At 44.5% G+C, this 19,541-nt stretch overlaps 2 protein-coding genes across 2 annotated transcripts in view; both read left to right on the top strand.

The window, feature by feature from the left end:
- The window catches only part of cacnb4a (calcium channel, voltage-dependent, beta 4a subunit), a 29,072-nt gene extending 19,399 nt beyond the window's left edge, over window positions 1-9,673 (top strand). The window contains 15 exon segments of the mRNA XM_060039733.1: window positions 1-123; window positions 1,250-1,304; window positions 1,307-1,373; window positions 2,707-2,762; window positions 2,765-2,785; window positions 2,976-2,995; window positions 3,472-3,552; window positions 4,939-4,997; window positions 5,207-5,316; window positions 5,594-5,629; window positions 5,632-5,744; window positions 6,035-6,130; window positions 6,540-6,663; window positions 6,666-6,715; window positions 7,353-9,673. Of these exon segments, the coding sequence (XP_059895716.1) occupies window positions 1-123; window positions 1,250-1,304; window positions 1,307-1,373; window positions 2,707-2,762; window positions 2,765-2,785; window positions 2,976-2,995; window positions 3,472-3,552; window positions 4,939-4,997; window positions 5,207-5,316; window positions 5,594-5,629; window positions 5,632-5,744; window positions 6,035-6,130; window positions 6,540-6,663; window positions 6,666-6,715; window positions 7,353-7,616 (1,275 nt within the window). The 3' untranslated portion in view covers window positions 7,617-9,673.
- Window positions 9,674-10,284: 611 nt separating this feature from the next.
- Window positions 10,285-17,044, top strand: arl5a (ADP-ribosylation factor-like 5A). The gene is made up of 6 exons (XM_060039732.1): window positions 10,285-10,663; window positions 15,063-15,123; window positions 15,281-15,428; window positions 15,731-15,814; window positions 15,994-16,145; window positions 16,326-17,044. The coding sequence occupies exons 1-6, from the start codon at window positions 10,618-10,620 to the stop codon at window positions 16,372-16,374; spliced, it is 540 nt and encodes a 179-aa protein (XP_059895715.1). The 5' UTR covers window positions 10,285-10,617; the 3' UTR covers window positions 16,375-17,044.
- Window positions 17,045-19,541: the final 2,497 nt, after the last annotated feature.

Raw genomic sequence — 19,541 nt, 5'->3', positions numbered from 1 at the left:
ACCAAAGCGGTGGCCTTCGCCGTGAAGACCAACGTCAGCTACTGCGGCGCCCTGGACGAGGACGTCCCCGTGGCGGGAACAGCCATCTCCTTTGATGCAAAGGACTTCCTGCACATCAAAGAGGTACCAGGGCCATTCAGACGCCATTCAGCCCCAGCTAGAGCTGCTGTTTGAACCGGGAGGACACACACAGCGCCTGGCGGTGGATGGCTTTGTGTAGTGTCGTGTGCTATTTTTTGTGTACATATTGTGGTGTCTATATGGTGTATTCACAAACTGATTTTTTCCCTCACGATAACGTTATTATTTTTATTTGATTGTCGATTGTCGCAATGAATTATGGCATTTGATGGCATTATGAATAATGCCGGTATTCATTATTTGATCCAAATAAGAATAATTGAACGCTGCATACATATTTTCAGTGCAGTGGTAGTATAGGGTGAGCTTTGGTATGATAGTTGACTTGTAATAGTTGTGAAGCTGAAAATGCACTGCATAAATATGAACAGTGGGAAAGAAATACAAATTCAGTGTAACACATCAATATCAATAAAAAGACGCATATAACAATAAAATATATGTATATGTAGGATGTAGTCGTTGAAGGCTAATATGATATAATTTTAAGTAATAGCATAGTTAAAAGGGTCTCTCTCTCTTTCTTTCTCTCTCTCTCTCTCTCTCTCTCTCTCTCTCTCTCTCTCTCTCTCTCTCTCTCTCTCTCTTCTCCCTCTCTGTCTCTCTCTCTCTCTCCCTCCCCCCTCTCTTTCTCTCTCTTCTTCTCCCTCTCTGTCTCTCTCTCTCTCTCCCTCCCCCCTCTCTTTCTCTCTCTCTCCCTCTCTCTCTCTCTCTCTCTCTCTCTCTCTCTGTCCTTCTCCCTCTCTGTCTCTCTCTCCTTCTCCCTCTCTGTCTCTCTCTCTTTCTCTCTCTCTCCCTCCCCCCCTCTCTCTCCCCCCCTCTCTCTCTCTCTCTCTCTCTCTCCTCCTTCTCCCTCTCCCCCTCTCTCTCTCTCCTTCTCCCTCTCTGTCTTTCTCTCTCTGCTCTCTCTCTCTCCCCCCCTCTCTCTCTCTCTCTCCCCCCCCCCCCTCTCTCTCTCTCTCTCTGTCTCTCTCTCTCTCTCTCTCTCTCTCTCTCTTTCTCTTTCTCTTTCTCTTTCTCTTTCTCTCTCTCCTTCTCCCTCTCTGTCTCTCTCTCTCTCTCTCTCTCTCCTCTCTCTCTCTCTCCCCCCCCTCTCTCTCTCTAACAGAAGTACAACGACTGGTGGATTGGCCGGCTGGTGAAGGAGGGCTGTGACGTGGGCTTCATCCCAGCCCGCTGAAGCTGGAGAACATCCGCATTCAGCAGGAGCAGAAGAGAGGGCGTGCCTATGGGTGAGGAGGGGGAGGGGGAGGAACAGCAGGGAGGGGGGAGAGATGGGACTCATGATGGGTGGAGGGGGGCTGTTGGGGGGGGGGGGGGCTTGTGTGTGTCTGTGTGTGTGAGAGAGAGAGAGAGAGAGAGAGAGAGAGAGAGAGAGAGAGAGAGAGAGAGGAGAGAGAGAGAGAGAGAGAGAGAGAGAGAGAGAGAGAGAGAGAGAGGGACAGTGTGAGAGGAGAGTGTAAGTGTGTGTGTGTGTGTGTGTGTGTTTGTGTGTGTGTAAGAGAAAGTGTGGTGTGTGTGTGTGGTGTGTGTGTGTGTGTGTGTGCATGTGTGGTGGGTGTGGGTGTTTGTATGTGCGTATATGAGTTTGAGTGTGTAGTGTGAGGAGGGTGTGATTGTGTTTGTGTGAGAGAGAGAATGTGTGCATGTGTGTGCACGTGTGTGCATGTGGGGCTCTTGGGCAGCTCGATGGTGCACGCCAGGTGACAGCACGACTGAATGGGGCCAGGATGAGCAGTCTGAATGGGGGGAGAGAGGTGGAGGAGGAGGAGGAGGAGAGGGATGGTGGATGGAAACCAAGTTTGGTCATTGGTCCATCCCTATTGGTCCATCCATCCCCGTCCTCCCGCTGTGAGCCTGCAGTGTGGACTTCTGCAGATGGGCAGGTTCAGGTGGTCATGTGATTAGAGCGACCATCTGTCACGATGTTGGGGATATTGACGGCGCTGACAGAAAACCCGACGCACGCTTCGTTGCGTACTGTTCCTCGCATTGACTAGGGCAGTATTTGAGTGACATGGCATACATTGCCAATGTGAATATACCTATTAGGGATTTAACGTTTGAAATCAATATTGAACACAAGATTGAAAGAAAAAACTCTTCACCCATTTTTAAATGTCTCGATTTGTCTCACATACACACAAAACCCATTTTTGCCTGGTAGACATTCAAAGGGAGCTGGGATCAGTAATCGCTCTCTCAAACAAATCATAGGTGCTTCATGTAAATGTAGTACGTGATTTAAGTTTGAATTGAATTCGACATAAATGTGTCATGGTATCGACAACTGCTAACTTGGAATGAACGTCTAACCTCGTATCTGAAAGTCAGATGTAAGCTCTAAGCACAACTGGACTGCATTAGAAAAACATTTCAGATTTTACAATGCAATCTTGGTGTTTGTCCTGCGATGTCCTAAAAATATGCAACAAGCAAACATCCATTCTGTTGGATTCTACCCTTACCATCTCCGAGGTGGACGATGCCTGTTTGATTCATGATGTCTTGCTGGCCTGTGCCTCACACTAACACACTGTTCCCTGTCTTTTGGGTTGACCCTAGCAGTAAGTCCGGTGGGAATTCCTCTTCCAGTCTTGGAGATATGGTCTCAGGCACGTTTAACCAAACCCCAACACCACAGGTTTGTCTCACACACGACACACTCGCAGTCTATGTAGGTCAGGGAAGAAAACCGCTCATGCATCACACGGCGTGAGTTGGGATCGTTTGCTTTGTTATCTGTTATCAATTGCATTGCGTGCTGCTGCTAGCGTGGGTGTGATGTGTCATGCTTCATGGGTTTGACAGCACCTCTTTTCTCTTCCTTGCAGGGAAGCAGAAGCAGAAAGTGGTATGTATGTCTCCATGCTATTAGTTTTTACTATAATAATATGATCAATTTAATTTAGTATAAAATGTGATGAGGAACAAAACATCCTGACGCTTTTACAGTCAAAATAAATAGATGAGTTTGAAAATATAAATATATATTATGTCTTTAATAATGTCTATAAACTAATTGGATGTGTTTCATACATTTTAGTACTTAAGTTTTTCTTTAGTAATGTATTCTGGCCCATGGGAATTACAATGCTACTACTAATATAACTAATCAAATCCTACTACTACTACTACTGCCACTGACTCATCCCACTCAATCCAATTCACCATTATGTCCACATTGTCGTGTGTGTGTGTGTGTGTGTGTGTGTGTGTGTGTGTGTGTGTGTGTGTGTGTGTGTGTGTGTGTGTGTGTGTGTGTGTGTGTGTGTGTGTGTGTGTGTGTGTGTGTGTGGTCTTGCGAATGGTGCATGTGTCCCAATCAAGACTGAGCACGTTCCCCCCTACGATGTGGTGCCATCCATGAGGCCAGTGGTCCTGGTGGGTCCCTCTCTGAAAGGCTATGAGGTAGGAACCTATGAACCCCCACACCCCCCTCACCCACTTCTAGTCATGTGACCGCCACCATCCCCACCGACACACTGTGTGGCGTTGTACGCCTGCTGTATCCACCCACCCAAGTCTTTGCGGCGACGGACGGCCATCGCTCCACCCGGGCTCGTGCCGGTGCTCTTGTCGACCGCAAGGCCATCGGCGTCACCGGCGTCACGATCGGGCGCCTTTTAAGAGGACGAGTCCCCGCTGAAGTGATGCCTTCCCAATGTAACACTTGTCAATAATCAATTACCGGCGGAGAGACACGAGACGCTAGAAAAGAGGCCAGAGAAAGGAGGGGTGGGGGGGAGAGGGGGGAGAAGGGGGGGGGCTGGGGGTAGTCAGTCGTCATGGAATCACAGTCCTCATCGCCCGCTCTGGTGTTGCCGTGGCAACAACCTTCTGGGTAAACTACGTCAGTAGGAGGGGGAAAAAAAGGAAAAAAAGACAAGAAAAAAAAAAGTGGAACATGGTTTGAAATTAGAAACAGAAAATAAATGTATACTGCGCTATGAGGTTGGCGGGAATAGCAGGATGGATGGATGGATGGTACTCAATAATTGGTACATCAATTATAACGATTTTGAAATGATCGCGATAGACAGTAATGGAGATGGTTCTTCATTTGAATCATTTTAATGTAGGTCGTTAGACGAGATGTCATTATCAACCTGTTGTTATTGTCATCGCTTCATGGAGTAAACTCTTGAATTGACACACACTCGTCCTCCTAATTAATTACACCATTATAATTAATATCGTTATAGTATAATCACACACTATCATACAAATGTAGAGAGGAAAAAAAAAAGAATGTGCTTTGAACTAAACAACCTGCCTAAAAATGCACTGCTATCGCTGTGCTTGAAACATGACCAAAGCCTGTATACAAGGCCTGCACCTGTATGTAAGGTACTGGCCGTTCATCACCTTGGCAGTGGTCTTTACAAAGCTCCTCATTGTAGGTGGCATTCCCATTGTTTAGTGTCGCCAGGAGGTATCATTCAGTGCAAGGCAGTAAGGTGTGTGTGTGTGTGTGTGTGTTTGAGTGGGCTCAGTGATTTGGTGTAAGTCGTAAAGCCAGTGCCTGCATGGATCGTGACAGCAGGGTGAATACGAGGCCTCCCCGATGAAGTCTCTCCCCTTGTTTATTTAGCCTACCTAGCCGTGGTCCTTGAGACCGCACCCAGAGTAGGAGGCTTTTAGTAGGTCTCTGCCCTTGTACTACAGCTGTACATGTTCTTACTGCCTTGTGTAATTTTATTTTCTCTCTCTCTCTCTCTCTCTCTCTCTCTCTCTCTCGTCATCGTTCTCCTCTGTGTTCTCTTGTCTTCATTCATCCGCGACGTGTTACCTCAGGTGACGGATATGATGCAGAAGGCGCTGTTTGACTTCTTGAAGCACAGGTTTGATGGGAGGTGAGTTACCCACAGCTGAGCGATCTTCCCTCAATGGTCGGGATCATTAGGGTGGATTAGCTCTTCATTTATTTTGTATGCATCATCATACAAGCAGACCGTTGACGTCACGTTGCCTGAGTTGAAGATTGTCGCTTAAGTTGAAGATGTTTGTCCTGTTACACGCTTCTCATTTCCTGAATGAGTTTGTTTGTTTCTGGGGGGGACAGGATATCCATCACCAGGGTAACGGCTGACATATCCCTGGCCAAGAGGTCTGTGTTGAATAACCCCAGTAAGAGGGCCATCATAGAAAGATCCAACAATCGCTCCAACCTAGGTAAGACAAGGTCCAAGCTCAGGCCATTGGCTCCTTCCCCCTATGTTTGTACCTCTATGATCTCATCTAGAAAAAACGTGTCGCAATTTAGCAATTTAGCTCTAGTTTTGTGCAACAACGGTTTTACATTAATATAGTCAATTTAAACAAGGTTGCCATTGGACTACAGAAAAGGGAAAGTGTTGAAAGTCGTGTGTAGTGCCTTTTGAGACATTATTTCAAATATTGTACGAATATATATAAAAAACTAAAACACTGCAATACTGTTCTTTTGCAGCGGAGGTCCAGAGTGAAATTGAGCGGATATTTGAGCTGGCCGGTCTCTACAGCTTGTGGTGTTGGACGCTGACACCATCAACCACCCCACGCAGCTCCTCAAGACATCGCTAGCACCCATCATCGTCCATGTTAAAGTCTCCTCACCCAAGGTACGTAACATACAGAGCAGCCCTGGCAATGCTGGTCGAAACACTGCCCTCTTCTGGCCGAAATAATCAGGCTTAGAGTCTGATACAGGGCCAGTGCCTTGTCAGTCAATTAGAATAGACCATTGCTTTGTCAAGAGATTGCAGTTTACTTCCTGAATGAAAAAAAACACTTGAAGGAACAATTCAAAATGTCTACAATCTGTGTCATGTCTGTGGAATGCACCACTTGATTGGAAACATGCATGTTTTCTTTAGATGGTATCCTTCCTCATATTTTTGCAACATAACAGGTTCTCCAGCGGCTCATCAAATCCAGGGGGAAATCCCAAAGCAAACATCTGAATGTGCAGCTGGTGGCCGCGGACAAGCTAGCTCAGTGCCCTCCGGTATGTATGCTATTTCTGCTCCTGCTATTTGTACTTCTTCTTTCTCTCTACCTCTCTGTTCTTCTCCCTCCCAGGTCAATTGGGCGGTGGGTCAATGTTTGTGAGGAGCACGTCACATCAAATAATATCAAATACTTTTCCTTCTTTTATTTATTTTGAATGTAAAAATATTATTAGGCTTCACATTTTTGGTAAAGTAGTGAATTTTGATAGTAATCACGATTTGACCCTGTGGCCACACCTTCGTCTTCTTGCAATCTCCTCAAAACAAGATAAGATAAGGATACAATAAAGTAAAAAAAGGTTTCCGAAACACGGCCATTGACGTCCTACACCCACCTCTCCGTCCCTAAACACTAACCCGACCATAATAAAAACACTCAACAAACCCTGTGGACCGCTTCCACAGGAGATGTTTGACATCATTCTGGACGAGAACCAGCTGGAGGACGCGTGTGAGCACCTGGCGGAATACCTGGAGGCCTACTGGCGCGCCACGCACACCTCCCTGAGCACACCGCTCAACCCCCTACTCGCCGCAACCTGGGCTCCACCGCCCTTTCGCCCTACCCCGCGGCCGTGCAGGTGAGCTACCTGATATAACCTCTCCTCGTGGCAGCTTTGGTGTAGGAGGAAGCAATTCCTTTGCAACGTTGTCATAGAGAGTCCTCTTAGTCATCGCTTAGTCATCTGGGTCAGAGTCTCTGGTGACTGGATCAGAAGAGGAACACAGACGAGCGTAGAGAAAGTGAAACGAGCGTGGAGGATTCGTTTGCTGTTTTGAGTTGGAGTTGCGTTTCATTAAATTTTTTACCCAAAAGAAAAGATTGATTCCTTTTACGTTGGTTTATTACTGATATTCATAGTGAGGGAATCCCATGATGTTCAATTAAATTAAAGAACCCGCTCAGTCATCTTACACATCTGTGTAAGAATTTTTTATTTATTTTTTTCTCTCTCTCTCTCCCCTCACCCTCTCTCTCTCCCCCTCTCTCTCTCTCTCTCTCTCTCCCCTCCCTCCCTCTCTCTCTCTCTCTCTCTCTCTCTCTCTCTCTCTCTCTCTCTCTCTCTTCTCTCTCTCTCTCTCTCTCCCTCCCCCCCTCTCTCTCCCCCCCCCCCCCCCCTCTCTCTCTCTCTCTCTCTCTCTCTCTCTCTCTCTCTCTCTCTCTCTCTCTCTCTCTCTCTCTCTCTCTCTCTCTCTCTCTCTCCCCCCCCGGTACAGGGGCAGAGGAACCGCAACAGCAACCACGCGGCGGGCGACACCTCCCCGGTGGAGCGCCGCAGCCTGATGCCGGCGGACGAGAATTACCACAACGAACGCATGCGGAAGAACCGCAACCGCCTCTCCTCGGGGTCGCAGCACAGCCGCGAGCACTGCCCCCTGGTGGAGGAGGACTTCCAGGACCCTTACCAGGACTCGTACAAGCCCCACAGAAACCGCGGCTCCCAAGGAGACTTCAACCAGGACTCAAGGCACAGGCTCTGAGCCGGCTGTCCCGACTTGACCCTGCCGCCCCCCCCCCCACCCCCCCCCCCCCCGACTGGTTCTGGTTTTAGAAGGACTGCCATGATCTTTGTCTTTATTTTCGTGCAGAGTAGTTTATGGCTTTCCTTTGGCCACACTTCCTCCCAACTGGAGGAAGGCGCATTGGAAAACCAATCGATTTTCAGGTCACAGATTCCTTTCTTGACTGTATGTCAACAAAGGGAGTGTTATGAGCCTGAAAGTACTGAAGGCGCGCAGGGTATGTTGGCAGGTTTCCTCGGGACCACTTTTGAATACGTCAACATGAAGTGTATTGTCACCAAAACTAACATGCACTAGCTAGTTCGTGTCTGACCTAGTTAGCCCTTGCAGACCTTAATTGCTGTATTCTGAGCTGTTCCTGTAGCATGCAGGTGGGACGGTCGCAGGTACTGTCCAGTGCCTGAGACCGGGTGACAGGTACCGTCAGTGTCTGAGACTGGGTCACAGGTACTGGCCAGTGTCAGAGCAGCATCAAGCATCCGGTGGTGATTATCGCCACAAAGAAAAAAAGTAAAACCGATTTGCACGTTTCTGGTAGAAAGCAGAGTGCAATGCATTGTCAATGATTAAGCTCCTTCTTTCGTTTGCTGTTGTCTTGGATGTGGGTGTATTCGATCCTGTGAAAGCCTTTATGAAAGAAAAAACTAGAAGGCAAACTGTTTCACAAGTCTTACTTCAAAGTGATATGATTTTCGTTTTGCAGATGTTCGGCCTGGCTGTCAGGGCTGGGGTTTGGGGGAGGGGTCTGCGGGCGGGGTCTAGCTGCCTTTAGAGCTATGCTTTCTCAGATGGATTACTCAGTGCCATTTTGAACCATTAGCCAGGTCAGGATAGAACTGCCACAAAATGCAAAATGGAGGATCTCATCCTCCATGACAGAAAAGTAAATCAGATTCAAAACACGTGGATAATGAATGAAGACGATGTAGCATGCATACTAAATCTTACCTAGGGGGATATGGATGCTGCCATGGCATTACTTGAAATGCTAAAGCTTCATGGCCTTAAGTGGAAATAGTTTGACATTTAGTTCTGAAAATACGGTCTGGTTTGGTGGTGTTGTTTTTTTTTACATTAGTCCCTACTGGATTGTGACCAAAGTGGTCAATGTAGGGCCCGGGTATCTTCTAGAAGGGTGGAGCCACCATGTGTCTCTGCATAGGCCATGCATTGGATAGTACGGCTATCTGTGATGTGGCCTTGTGTTTTAGCATGTGACTGGTATCTGTATTTAGATTAGAGTCAACATACAAGCACCGGATACAACTACAAGTTCCTTCCATGCTGGATGTGTTTGGTATCAAGATTTGCTATATGAAACACATTCAATCACGTTCAACGCATCAATCTCCTAAACATAGATTTGTCTTCCAATGGCTGCTCACAAAAATTAATTCTTCAGTATCATACTTTATGATTAGGTCCCTTTGTTTGTATATATCTTTAGGTAGCTATGTAACATTTTTGCCTCTTTCATATCTTTACAAATGATCATTTCAAATCATGTTTCTTTTTTGTATGTGCAAACAGAGACGGATAATACTACATGAATAGCCGTGATAAAGTACGAAGGCCCTGTGTGAACACTGCATCTCACCCCCCACCACCCCCTTTGTATTCTGAATTTGAATGGCTGCAACCATGGAAATCCAATCAGTCCCCTGCATTTTGAATCAGGTGATTTAATGTAAATGTTCTCAACTGATTAAATAGTGTTAGCCTTGAATGAAATATCTTATATCTTGTCATCTTATAATTGTTGGAGGTCTCCTCTTTTTTTTTTTAAAGAATGGGTCTCTCTTGTGCCAGTGGTTGAAAAACGACTCAACCGATTTTGAGACTGAAGTTCAGATTTCTCCTGCATAACGTAGCTACTGTTGTTGTTTCAAGCAGAAAATGATTCGTAAATATTTGAATACTGCCTGTGAGGGACTGTTGCGATGATAAGAAGCGTTTTTTTTTCCTGTTGTCATTTTACAGTTGTAATGAATAAACTGCCCTGATCTGCAATTTAATCACCTGCAATTTAATCACTCTTTTTATCATTTTTAGAATCGCAACACACTCACACTCTCTCTCTCTCTCTCTCTCTCTCTCTCTCTCTCTCTCTCTCTCTCTCTCTCTCTCTCTCTCTCTCTCTCTCTCTCTCTCTCTCTCGTCTCTCTCTCTCTCTCTCTCTCTCTCTCTCTCTCTCAATTCAATTCAATTCAATTAAAAAAAGCTTTATTGGCATGGAAATAGACATTTGCATTGCCAAAGCAGGTGAACAATAAAATCAAATCTCTCTCTCTCTCTCACACACACACACACACACACACACACACACACACACACACACACACACACACACACACACACACACACACACACACACACACACACACACACACACACACACACACACACACACACACACTAGAGTAAAGCAGCATTCGATTATATAGGCCTATACACTTAACCTATTACCTAGAGTAATAAAGATGATACTACATTATACACAAATCTTATAGTGTAACAAGTACTTATTTGTAGCTATGGATTATTAAATTGTTATGTATCGGAGTGTTACTGTATAATATTCATTGAGTACAGATCAAGACACCGCCCATCCTAAACCACGCATGCGCAAGTCTGACAGCTGCGCAAACCAGCCCAAATGCCAGCTGATAGGGTCGAGGTAGTGTGTCATCAAAGGCAGTTGCAACATCATTTCAGTACAGCTCTCTTAAAAGCATTGACGTTTTAAATCAACGTCTCTTGGGAGGTGTATCTTTTTTTTTCTTTAATGACCATGGCGAATTTACCGAGGAGAAACGTGCCTTCTCCACTGCGTCTAACAACGGTGTAGATTGTGAGTGAGCTAGCTTCCTGGCTAGCTTACGAAGATCGCATCGGATAGCATCAACAGCTAGCTACTGTCAATTCTTACAAGCTGGTATCGTGACTCCCAACACCAGCCATGGGGATACTGTTTACCAAATTGTGGAGGCTTTTTAATCACCAAGGTAAGAGTGTGCTGGGTACACGTATACTAGGAGGCCATCGTCTTGTGATCGTGGTCCGGGGACAGGGCCGCTCTGCCGTCGGGCTGTCACCTGGTCCGAATTGCGCTTGGCAATCGTCAAAAGTCAGAACATTCGCTTTCTAAATGAGATATCATTTCAATATACTTTGAATGTCTTACAGATCAACCGTCCGTTTTTTTTTGTTTTTTTTACAAACTACGTCCTTTTGTACGAACGTTACATTTCAAATATTGCTCTACGCTATTCTGCGCCAATTCTGGTCCATCTCACAAGAGCTGGGAACTTTTCTGCAACGACTCAAAGTAGTTCTTTACTCCATGAACAATGGCTGATAATCGTGGTATTGTTAACCCTTTTACCCTCCTACTGAGAGCTATGGAGGTCCAGCGAACTGAAATGGGTCTCATGTTACTGATCCAGCCACCAACAGTAAACAGATAGGCCAGTGTGAACCCAGTTGTAACATGAATCCTCCGGTGCCAAGCTACCAAGTGGGTCCTGTCACAGAGACCTTTCTTATCTGGGCTGTCTGTTTAAGCGTCTTTCTGCGAAAAGAGGATGAGGGGGGCACTTTTGATCATATTCTAGTCAGCCGCCACATCAGCAGTTTACACACTACTTACTCTTTCCCTAGTGGTTCATCAGGTTTTCACCACTCTAAGTAGTATGTCAATATGTACGGTTTCTTTATTCATTTATTTGATTGGTTTATCAATGATAAGCTATTGTCTGTATTTACATTTCTTAACGTCGTTTCAGTCTCCCTAACAGGGTGTGACACAATTGACCAAAACATGAATATGGAAGCATATTGTTCCGCAGTTTTTAATGTTGTTTTACATTCCACTATTGCTCCAGGTGTGAAAAAGTATTTTATCATTGACCAACATCCTACCAGTTGTTAGTAATAGCCAAGGACTTGAGGCCTGGGTGTCAAATTAGAATGTTGGACAATTGTTGAATCAGGCTTAAATGACAAGGGTTGCAGTCGTGGTTGAGGGATGGGTTCATTAATTTGGAACAATCAGAAGTTGTCCCCTGTGAATGGATGTCACCCTGCAGCGTAGACCTAGTCTCTATGTACTGACAGTTTGATGAACATCAGGGTACTGCGAATCTTATCCAAAGCAGGGATTTCACTGCTTCTTTAATGTGTATTCTATTTGGTGTGCCTAAAGAGTTTTTCCCTGACTATGATGGAAATGTGTTGTTGTAGCTGGGGTAATCCGCTGACGAGCAATCTGTGGCATTAGATTGTTACAGTACAGGATGTTTTGAAAATTTTTTTACATACTTGTTTTTTATAGCCTGTGGTTTTGCGGCCGTGGATGTGCTGTGCTTGACTTCTGGTTGCAACAGTTTGTCTGTTCCTTGAACCAGATATTGCGTCCGCTAAGTGAGGTGCCAATCCGTGATGGAGTGGTATACATTTTTAAATGTGCATGTACGTAGTTTATGGCAGTCCCTTTTCTTTTTTACATGACAAAGCTTTTACTGCTGCTTATTATAGCTTGTTACAAGTTTTGCGGTTTTTCTCAAGCGTTCAAAACAGATGGAACCTTCATGTAAATATGGGGCATATCGATTAACAATTCGATTATCGGTGAACGATTAGACCCGGGTACATTTTTTTGTATCTCAGCCAATGTCTTATCCTACAGCTCATCACTTTAGAAAGTCTACTTGGAATTCGACCTAATGGTAGTAGACATAATTCCAAACACCTTTTTGTTGGTATGCTTTAAGCCTAAGGTTACAGATATGCGCTCTGCAAGGGGCGGCCTGTATAGCTTCTGTGTGCAAGACAAAAGCTGCACGGCATGGCAGATCACCTTAGATAAAGTGCTGAGCCTGGTTCAGGCTGCAGCTGCTTTCACTTCCTTCCCAGAGTCTATCTTCAACCAATGCTGTTTGGATGCACAAGGAATTTGGTTTTACTTCTCAATTTTTGAACCTGCAGTCTCAGTGGCATAGTTACATGGAGGCCAAGTCCCCAAGCTAATTACGACAGGACACACTGATATTGTTTTGTCTTGATGTGAGCGTAATGCTGCTTATTTAGAATATCTGTGGCCCTAGTTCAAGTAGCAGGCCCCTGTCACAGTCACAGGTTAGGATATGCTTAAGCCAAAACCAGAACTCTTATTCTAGCGAATCTTGTCTAGTCTGAATTTTTGGTTTCAGAACAGCTGATTTAAATGTCCAGGATCAGATTAACTACATCTTGGTTATGTTGAACCTGGAAAATGTAAACATATGAAAGGCTTCAAAAGGCGTCCTAAGCTGTCATTGCTATGCTTTTATTGGTTGAAGACTAGTACGTTTTTGCACTAGCCTACATCACCAGCGAAAGGCTGGCTCTGCAAGACTAGTTGAAGCCAACAGCCTATTGCATGGGTTAACAATTTTATCACGTGTGTGTGTATATATAAGAGTGCCTATTACTTTGTTTAAGACGTTAAGTCAGATTTTTTTAGGTCAAATCATTGCTTGAATTTCTGAAATATGCTTATTTGAGTTGTTTGTTGACATTATCTAAGCCAATTGGAAGTTAGAAAGGAGTAGCCACTGTAGCCTTGGGCAGAGTTATCTCAAAGCTATCTTCCAAGTTTGGTCCAGGTTAGGCTTACAGCATGAGTCGCCATGGTAGCGGAACTGCAGGTGGCCTGATCTTGCAATCTGAAAGGGAAACTTAACCTGGAAATCCAGCTACTTAAGACGGGGCCCAGGTTACAACAGAGGCCGCCACATCAGCTGTGCTTGCTGTGTCTGCAGGTTTTCTTTATCTTGTGCAACCTATTATATGTGAGCTGTGTGTGCAATGCTTATCTGTAGACCAATGTTCACTGTGTACAGTTTCGGTACATACATACAGTATAGGAGAAGATTATGGCGGTAAAAAAAAGATGAGTAACCTGTTTCTATTTATGATGTCAACTAAATAGAATAACTTGATTATTAAATATCATGTTACCTTTTTAATTAAGCCTAATTTTTTACTATATCATTTTATTTTGTATCTTTAGTTTCGGAATATTTTCACACTCAACCTCAAGAATGGAGTCATAAGTTTGGGACCTGATCGGAAAAGAGAATCCAGCACTGCTACTGTTGGTTTTGCATTAACTACTTAGTATTGAAAATAATCTTCTTCCTACAAAAGCAGCCACACTTAGATGTACAATGACTCACCATTGTTTGCTTGCTGCCGGAGGTTTTTCAACAGCCTATTCCTAATCCAAATAATCAAAATGATTACTAATGATACTGCCAGATTCCCCACAAAAACAAGCTATGACAGAAACATCCACCACCAATAGCCACAATTGTAAAGTACCACATCAACAGACCGCTCCCCTCACTTTTCACCCTTTAAAAACATTGAGCGCACAGAGGAAACCTGTGTGGGAAGAACAAAAATCAGTCTGTGAAACCATCAAGCGTGTGGTCGACTATTCAGTATAGTTTAGCCTGAGCGAGCCACCGTGCTATGATCATCCTTATGTGAAAGGCTGTGAGCACACTGTCGGTTTCGGGCCGCTACGCTGACGGTTTCGGGCCGCCCTGACAATTGCTCCCGCGCCCCCTCGCTTCTCCGTTCGCGTCGTATATTTTAATTGATATATTTTTTAATTAAGGGCGCCACCAGAGGGCGCCCCCAACGCATTTGTCGCCCTAGGCGGTCGCCTAGCTCGCCTATGCCGATCGCCGGCCCTGGGTGGACGTTCTGCTCCCATTAAACAGCTTTTCTTCAGCTATTCAAAGGACAATGAGGCCGACACTTAAAAGGCTGCGCCTATACTCATAGAATCTGGAGTTACAATACGTAACTATCGTTTCAGCCATTTACTGTACAATTCAGAATTGAATGAGAGGAGGGCTGAGGAGGGCTGTCAATCAAATATCGCGCTTCAGAAACGGCCAATCATAGGAAAGCCCGCCCTGCCTTGGTTCCCTCCGCCATAGTGCCAAAATTAAATTCGAGCGAGAGCGTAAAAACATCTTTCGCGAGAGGTTTTGCGCGCGCTGAGGTAATTTGCGCACGCGAGAGGCTGTTTTGCGCACGCAGGGATAATTTGCGCGCTCGCAGTTAATATCTACGCGTGTGGAATAATATAATACGCCCGAATGCATCTTTTATCACATTAGTGAATTATGGCACTAATGTGTCGCCATAGGAAAGGGTGGCTTTGTGTGTGAAGCATAAAGATGCCCGTTGTTTGGGCTGCATTCCACGTCTCAAGAATCTTTTGAAACAAAGACTGATGTTGGGTGTGTCACACATCCGTTGCTCTTGCAAGATGGACTCAACATCTGCCACTGTGGAATGTGTGCTCCAATTCTGTTTTCTGACCGTCTCTGTATTTCTTTCTTTCAGAGCACAAGGTTATCATCGTGGGCCTGGATAACGCCGGGAAAACCACCATTCTTTACCAATTGTAAGTAGTCGTTCATCTCTTCATATGGCTTGCCTTTATGCAAAGTTCACATGAGCAGAAACACATGCATTCATCATTGTTGATGATTGGAATCTGAAAAGGTCCCGTCTGTGATGATATGTAATAATCTGACACAACTTCCTTTGTTACTCTGCAGTTCTATGAATGAGGTGGTGCACACCTCTCCTACAATAGGAAGCAACGTGGAGGAGATTGTGGTCAACAACACACACTTTCTGATGTGGGATATCGGAGGGCAGGAGTCACTAAGGTCGTCCTGGAACACGTACTACACAAACACAGAGGTAGGATCATCAGCTGGGAGGCATGCGAACGTAGGATAACCGTCCGCTAGTAAACGTGTAAAAGTGTATTTGTTTACAATCTGAACCTGTACTCCTGAACCATGTAGTCAGTAGAGCTGGTTCTGTAGTCACATGCAAGTGACAGTGCAATGTAGGTGTTTTCTTGGTTGGGTATAGTGTCATTTGCATACCCTAACCCATAGTAATTCTTCACGTTTTTATTGTTGCATGCAAATATCTTCTGATCTCATTAACATTTGTATTTTTGCCATTCAATAGTTTTTTTCCCCTTTGTGTGTCAGTTTGTGATTGTGGTTGTGGACAGCACCGACCGAGAGAGGATCTCTGTGACCAAAGAAGAGCTTTACAGAATGCTAGCACATGAAGTAAGTTGGCGTTAAACCAGTAAGAATAACATCAAAATGAAGTCCAATACCCTGGAGGTCCATTCCTGCAGTAAAGCCCTTCCATCCAGATGTGTATATAGTCCTGTTTCAGCCTCTTTGCTGGTGCTAGTTACTTTATTGATTCTTGTGACTTCCCCCCCCCCCTATCTCCACCCCAGGACCTGAAGAAGGCCGGGCTGCTCATCTTCGCCAACAAGCAGGATGTGAAAGGTTGCATGTCTGGGGCTGAGATCTCCCAGAGCCTCCAGCTGACCTCTGTCAAAGACCACCAGTGGCACATCCAGGCCTGCTGCGCCCTCACTGGTGAAGGGTGGGTACAGCACCCACCACACAAGTGTCCCTCAAAACCAGAACGTCTTGTAAAAAGTAACAAGGGTGTCACATGTTTTTCCTGTCTGTCCCTCTGTCCATCCCATGTCACCCCCCCACCCCCACACCTCTCTATTTGCGTCTTTGTTCCTCACTCCATTCCTCTCTCCCTTGCCTGCAGGTTATGCCAGGGCCTGGAGTGGATGATGTCACGGCTGGGTGTGAGATGATGAACTCTGGCCCTCGACCCAGCAGAGCGACCTGGCTCTCTTTTAGCTCCTCCACTAATTGGACACAGGGTCGGGGATGAGGTCGATGGACGGACCGGGACACCTCCTCTCTGTGACGCCGACTCGACCACCCCAGCCAGCCGGGACCTCGTTTTCTTTCCACGTTTATTTATTTTAAAAGAAGAGAAAGCAAATTCTTACAGACTCTTACCACTCTGAACAAAAGACGCCTGACACGGTCTTGCCGGAGGACTCTGGTTGGAGAGAGGGAAGAAAGGACTGACGTGTATTTAAATAACATTATTTTTCTTCCTCACATTGAAACACAGACGAAAAGACACCCGTCTTGCCGGATACTTTACCTGGACCCTTTTCTTTAGCTTTGTGTAATTCCAGCCCTGTGTGGCCTTGCAGTATTGCCGGACTGGCTGTGTTGGTTTTTACAGCAGTAATACATCCTACACATCCCTGTTCCTTCTGTGCAGTATTTACATTGACCGTGTGCCTGCATTGGAATCCTCCCGTGACAACGGCTGACTATGATAGAGATGTGCCGTGAGTGTGGGTGAAATTACAGCACTGTATGCCCTGGTCTCAGCCCATAATGGAAAAATACTACCAACAGTGAAATAAAGTGTTTTTATCTGTTTTGGGTTGAATCAAAATATCATTTATTGATGTTGTCCTTTTGTTGATGTTCTTTTTATTCCATGGTGGTACGCCAGTGTCGGTTTTTGCTTTTTGTGCAAGACTCGTTTTTGTGGAGCAAAGAGAAGAGGGTTAAAGTTCAAAAGAGGTAATGGAGAGAGGATACAACTACTAGGAGGCGAGCATGTGAAGAGCAGAAACTGGTGGGGACAAGGATAGAATCTAGGTTTAAAGTTTTGTTTTGTTTTATCAAAAGCATGATTGACAAAGTGAACCTGTCTCTTTTGACCATGGATAATTCACACTTTAAAAAAATCTATAAGCCCAAAGTTGCTCGTATTTGTATGAATTTGTGTTTGTATAAATTTGTTAACATTTATTTTAATAAGGTTACATATGACAAAGAAATGGATTAACCACTGTACTCGGGAAGCTCACAGCTAACAAAGTATTGCCCTGATGAGGACTTAATAACTAATGGCCTCTACCTGTGTAACTGCACTGTGAATCAGAACGATGAAGCAAATTCAGCCAATCAGAAAGAGATGCATTTGTTTTTGTAACCTTCAGGCTCTTGGGTCAAAAAATATGAAGGTATTGTAGCATAAGTCTTAAGCATGCGTAAACTAAAGTCACAAATGTGTAACAGTAAATTTGAAGTCCTAAATATTTATTTTGCATGTGTAGCCTACTCTAAAGTCACAAATGTGTAACAGCACATTTGATGTAAATATTTTTTCTACCATTGTAAACATAATAGGGTCTACGAGTTCACAAGTCTGTGTTAACAGGTGCACAAATCCTATCTTGTGCATGCATCACAACTTCAAAGAGTCATGCACTTGACACTTTTGCTACAATTATTGCAGCACAGTTGGTGCAAAACACATTCACACACCCGTGTTTCATAATCTGAGAACGTGCACAAAATTTGTGCATTCGTAAACCCAATTGTGAACTAATGCATCAGAAGTTGCACATCTGTGAAATATTTCCTCACAAATGAAATTATATAGATCGCTATGTTCAATGAGCATTTTAATGAGCGCATTTGTTCACAATTGGGTTTATGAATGCACACATTTTGGGCATGTTCTCAGATTATGAAACACGGGTGTGCGAATGTGTTTTGCGAAAAACTGCGCAGCAATGATTGTAGCAAGTGTCAATTGCACCGCAAATATTTACGACTTCAAATGTACTGTTACACATTTGTGACGTTAGAGGATACATGCAAAATAAATATTTACGACTTCAAATTTACTGTTACACATTTGTGACTTTAGTGTACGCATACAAAATCTGCAGTTACAGGGGCTAAAGACTTTTGCTACAATAATACCTTCATAAAAAAACCTGCTCATTCTCATTTGTGCGAATGAAATCCAAACCTGCAAAATCATCAGACGCATTAAACATCCAGGAACCAAGAAGGGTGGTTAACCGATAAACCATATTCTGTATCGTCCGATTTTTGCTTCACTACCTTCACAATAAAGCAAAGATCTCAGTGGCTCATAACGCAGAAAGGTCAGAGAACATTCATTGGCTGATCCCTGACATGGTTGGTTGACATTTTGACTCCGTCATCAGCTCACTGAAGCACACGATGATGCACTAATCATCTCGATTTAGTTCACTTACCTCGATTGTTTTCGGAAGAGTTTGGGAGGCAAGGTCACTGACTTGCTCGTTGGCAATGGATCTGTTGTGGCGGTCTTGCAGCTGTTGAATTGGGCAGTCGCCCCGATGGATCGGAGAGTTGTTCCAATGACTAGGCATCACCAAACAACATCACCCCCTTCATTTTCTTCCAATTGGGTGGCTGTTCACCCGACAAGTCATTAAAGTTGTGTGGCAATTAAAATAAACCTGAACATGTAGATATTAAATACCTTTAGTTTAAATCTGCCATGTATTTCATGTCCGTCGGTTTTTGAAATGTGTGACTTTGCTAATTAGCACTCCACTAGCAGTGGTGATGAGGTACATCACAAAATGGGAGGCTACAGTGGCTGCATTCTCAAGGGTTCAGCTGTGGCTGTCATCAAGAGGCTTCTAGCTCCCATCTCCTGGCATGAACGACTGAGGACAGTCAGGCACGACGTACCAATAAAAGGAACATCAAGCTAAGAGGAAAAAATCTTCATGGCATTGCAAATTCCATCGAGACATCATTCACCTACAATTGCTAGTCCTTGCGCTCGATCCTCCCAGGATTCAGTGACTAATTATAAAGATGGCCACTGTATTTAAACTGTACAGGAATTCTGCCCTGGAATAGTTCTTGATGTATTTTTATAGCAGTTAGAACTCTTTATATCTGCTAGGATCCGATTGGGGTCATGAAAATGGCAGCTGTCATTGTGCTTTGATAGGGTTCACACACTCTTTTGGTAAGATTTAAAGTTGTCATATAACTACATGGTCCCCATGGTAGTTAAATGTAAACCTGCTGCTAAACATTTCGGAAGCTGAGGAAGCAATAGAGCAATGACTAATTTGAGTGAATGGAAGAG

The sequence above is a fragment of the Gadus macrocephalus genome, chromosome 20 (assembly GCF_031168955.1).
Source record: "Gadus macrocephalus chromosome 20, ASM3116895v1".
In the NCBI taxonomy this organism is placed as follows: domain Eukaryota; kingdom Metazoa; phylum Chordata; class Actinopteri; order Gadiformes; family Gadidae; genus Gadus; species Gadus macrocephalus.
Note: the sequence above shows the minus strand (reverse complement) of the source record. Positions and strands in the feature narration are given on the sequence as shown.

Bases quoted from the DNA above. Each gene is read 5' to 3' on its own strand.
- arl5a (XM_060039732.1), top strand. From the start codon at position 10,618: ATGGGGATACTGTTTACCAAATTGTGGAGGCTTTTTAATCACCAAG. The intron at 15,124-15,280 runs GTAAGTAGTCGT...GTTACTCTGCAG, and splicing joins ACCACCATTCTTTACCAATT to TTCTATGAATGAGGTGGTGC. The intron at 16,146-16,325 runs GTGGGTACAGCA...CCTTGCCTGCAG, and splicing joins TGCGCCCTCACTGGTGAAGG to GTTATGCCAGGGCCTGGAGT.